The sequence below is a fragment of the Lathyrus oleraceus genome, chromosome 5 (assembly GCF_024323335.1).
Source record: "Lathyrus oleraceus cultivar Zhongwan6 chromosome 5, CAAS_Psat_ZW6_1.0, whole genome shotgun sequence".
Classification (NCBI taxonomy): Eukaryota; Viridiplantae; Streptophyta; class Magnoliopsida; order Fabales; family Fabaceae; genus Lathyrus; species Lathyrus oleraceus.
The window spans coordinates 482861524-482865182 of record NC_066583.1 but is presented as its reverse complement, the minus strand read 5'-3'; the positions used below and the strand labels follow the sequence as shown (position 1 = coordinate 482865182).

General features: G+C 40.3%; 1 protein-coding gene across 2 annotated transcripts; it reads left to right on the top strand.

The window, feature by feature from the left end:
• The first annotated feature begins 369 nt into the window (after positions 1–369).
• Positions 370–3421, top strand: LOC127085586 (uncharacterized acetyltransferase At3g50280). Of its 2 annotated transcripts, none has more exons than XM_051026096.1 (2): positions 370–1880; positions 2401–3421. In XM_051026096.1, the coding sequence occupies exon 1, from the start codon at positions 499–501 to the stop codon at positions 1846–1848; it is 1350 nt and encodes a 449-aa protein (XP_050882053.1). In that variant the 5' UTR covers positions 370–498; the 3' UTR covers positions 1849–1880; positions 2401–3421. The 2 variants fall into 2 exon arrangements, with proteins under 2 accessions (XP_050882053.1, XP_050882054.1); XM_051026097.1 differs by lacking the exon at positions 2401–3421 and adding an exon at positions 1982–2276.
• The last annotated feature ends 238 nt before the right edge of the window (positions 3422–3659 follow it).

Genomic DNA, 3659 nt, shown 5'->3' with positions numbered 1-3659 from the left:
ACTATATGTTAGACAACCCACAAAGTTTCCTCATGTAAAGTTTCCAAACATTAGAAAACTCATTCGAACAATCAACATGAATTTGACTTTTTTTACATAGCATCGAAAACAAGATGAATCTTTTATAAAAAATTCAAAGGCTTATGCATTTGCAATGACATGTCTCATAAGACGAACATTATTTTTAAAATTATTGATTTTACCGTCCAAAAAGAGGTAGTTGTGAACCTAATTGCGTGTTCGCTTTTATTTCTATGTAAATAATATTATTCTCTGTTATTAGAAAAAACATAACAATAAAAAAGTGTCCTTAACATAACATTGATAGCATAACTGTTCCCGGCCCCTCGCCCTTTTCCATTTCAAGACAACTCTATTTATTAGTGTCAAATTCTATAATCCTCACTCATCCTCATCCACCTCCACACTTAGATAACATTGTTAGCAACGAAGAAACTCTCTCCAAACTGCTTCAAGAGAGATAGATTAGTTAGCACCATGGATGATTCAGTGAGAGTGATCTCCACAAGCATAATCCAAGCACCAAGTGACAACAATAACAACAACAATCGAAACTCAACTAACTTTCAGAAAATCCATTTAACACCATGGGATCTCCAATATTTCCCACATGAAGCCATTCAAAAAGGCCTTCTTTTCCACCAACCAATTGATCCATCAAAAAACCAAATCCATCATTTGAAACAAACCCTTTCCACCACTCTTTCTTTCTTTCCACCACTCGCCGGCCGTCTGGTAATCACTCAACACAAAGAAGAAGAAAACAACACCACCTCATCATCATGTTACATCATCTGCAACAACGTTGGCGCGCTCTTCGTCCACGCCAAAGCAGAAAAGACTAGCGTTTCCGACATCCTTCAACCCAAGAACCACTTTGTACCTCCCATTGTGTACTCTTTCTTCCCTCTCAACGGCGTCAAAAACTGGGAAGCCACTTCCCAGCCTATTCTTGCTGTCCAAGTAACGGAGTTACTGGACGGTCTCTTCATAGGCTTCACAATAAACCACGTTGCATCAGACGGGAAGTCCTTTTGGCATTTCATCAATTCTTGGTCTCAAATCTCACGAGGAGATTCTTTAAACAAATATCCGTCACTCCAACGCTGGTTTCCAAACGACGTTCATCAACTTCCAATACGTTTCCCTTTCACAGCTGAATTCACTCATAGCTCCAAGTCCACGAACATAGCTGAAAGAGTTTTCCATTTCACAAAGGAGAAGATCGCCGAACTGAAATCAAAAGCAAACACAGAAACTGAAACTGAGAATGTTCAAATATCTTCGCTTCAAGCGGTATTATCTCATGTTTTACGTTCTGTGGTTCGTTGCGAAAGACTTGATCCTCAACAAGACGTTCTTTACATATTGGTGATCGGGGTTAGGCCAAGGATGATTCCACCGCTCGAAGATGAATATTTCGGAAACGCGGTGTTGCTCTGTGGTTTCACGATGAAAGCATGGGAGATTTTAGAGTGTGGGATTGGAAAGGTGGCATTGGAGATGAACAAGATGATTTCCGTAAATTCTGATTATGAGAAAATGAAAAACAGATACCAGTGTTGGTTGACAAACCCGAAGTTGCTTACAAGTGGTGACTTCACTCGTTGTTATACATTGACAACAAGCAGTTCTCCGAGGTTTGATGTTTATGGTAATGATTTCGGCTGGGGAAAGCCGGTGGCAGTTCGATGTGGGGGTGCGAATAAAAGAAACGGCAAGATTGCTGTGTTTACTGGAGCAGAAGAGGGCAGTATAGACATTTCAATGACTCTTCCTTATGAGATCTTGGAGGCCATGGGAAATGACACTGAGTTCATGCATTAATGTGTGTCTATCTTAATTTCAGTAAAGAGCAGGTTGGTTTGAAAATATTTAATAAAGTTTCAACTATCATTATTTTTGTTTTTAAAATTTGTATAGTAAGTAATAAGAGAAAAAATTGCCCTACTTTTCTCAGCTTTGCAGTACAGTAGGTATTTCTTAATGTCAAGACGTTCAATTCTCTGTTTGCGACAATGCAGGTTCTATTAGAGAAATTGAGTGTGACTTTTCAAATATAGTATGCATACATTCATTCACTAGGATTGTTATGGATGTTGACATTCAAAATTTGATGTTATGTTTTCTCATAAGTGATTTTCACGTGAGAGAATAAAGACTAGTTTTTTCTCACCCATTAGAAAAAACCAAAATATAATTATTGTATTAGTGGCTGTTTTTTTCAGTAATATGGTGAATTATTAAATCATCTATCACACTGCTGCAATTTCTTTTTCCGTCAAAATCAAAGTGATCCAATTTTTATGCACAGAACTTGACTTATTCGTATATATAATTATATACATCCTTGCATAATGCTATTGCCATATTCAACAGAGCTTTAAACCATATTACTCGATCGATGGTGTCGTATCAGTGTAGTGCCTCAGAAGTTCCGTTTCGCCATAGTTTCTGCAATTATCGTCATTTCTGATTCCGCAACAGAACAGTGTCGCCGTATGTGGGAAGTGATTTCTTATTCCTACGATTTCTAGAATTTCACGTTCGATCCTCACATCTAAGCTCCGAAGAGATATTCGGCAAAGAAATCGGAGTTTCAAGAAGCAGTAATCTCATACCTGTGTTGTTTGAATCCACCGAGCTCCAATCTGACATCGAACAAACAGTTACTTTCGAAACGAGGCCAACAGGAATCTCGGATCGAGATTCCATCATAGAACGACCAAGTCAACCGGGGGCATCAACCTAGACGCCTTCAGGTTCAGATTCAGATTCGCAAATCCAAGGTCGGTCTGGTATTATGTCACCCTCAGTCGAGCGATGCCACATGTCTGATCTCGCCAAACACACCTTCGTTCGGGTTTCATCAATTCGAGGAAGAACTCAGTCCAGACGCGAGCAAGGTCAGAATGAGTCACCCCAAGAGGTGCGTCGGGTACGACACCATCCTAGGCAGCTAGCGTTGGGTATCTCATCATCATAAAAACAAAAGTCCGATCCCGGACAATCAACTAGGCTTTGGGACCCCAGAATGCTAAGAGACTTACGAGATGAGGAGCACCCCAAATGTGAGGTAACTCGGGAATTCAAGCTACTGGTTGGGCGCCACCCATCGACCATATACTCCTTCCAACACCTAGGATCCCTTACAAGGGAAATGCATGACGCAGAACTAGTGCGCAACTTCTAAAGATGGGTGTCAGCCCAATTTAGCCACGGGTCCGTCCCAAGCCAAGGGCCCGACCTTCTAGAGTCAGTCGAGCATCAAACCACCCGGATACCACATCCTAAGAAAGTGTCTGGTATACACTTGCGTCCGACTGGAAGATTTAATTAATATATTTGTAAAATAATTATATAATAGTGAAATGAAAAATATATATACACATTACTATTATACTCTTGTTGTATGCTTTATGGTTTGTCCCCTCTTTAGAACGCTGAAAATGCAAATGCACGTAGTAGCGAACCGGAGAACAACCGACACAATTGATGCGCATCATTAAAAATATGGGGGTGCTATCAAAGATGCTTTACCTGTCCGAATACAACACTCATCCCCCCGGATGCATTACACAAGTGAAGTCAGTGGTGTTGTCGGATATGCTTCGAGCACCCGACTACAATAATCAATT

Excerpts from the sequence above, each read along its gene's own strand:
- LOC127085586 (XM_051026096.1), top strand. The coding sequence starts at position 499 with ATGGATGATTCAGTGAGAGTGATCTCCACAAGCATAATCCAAGCACCA.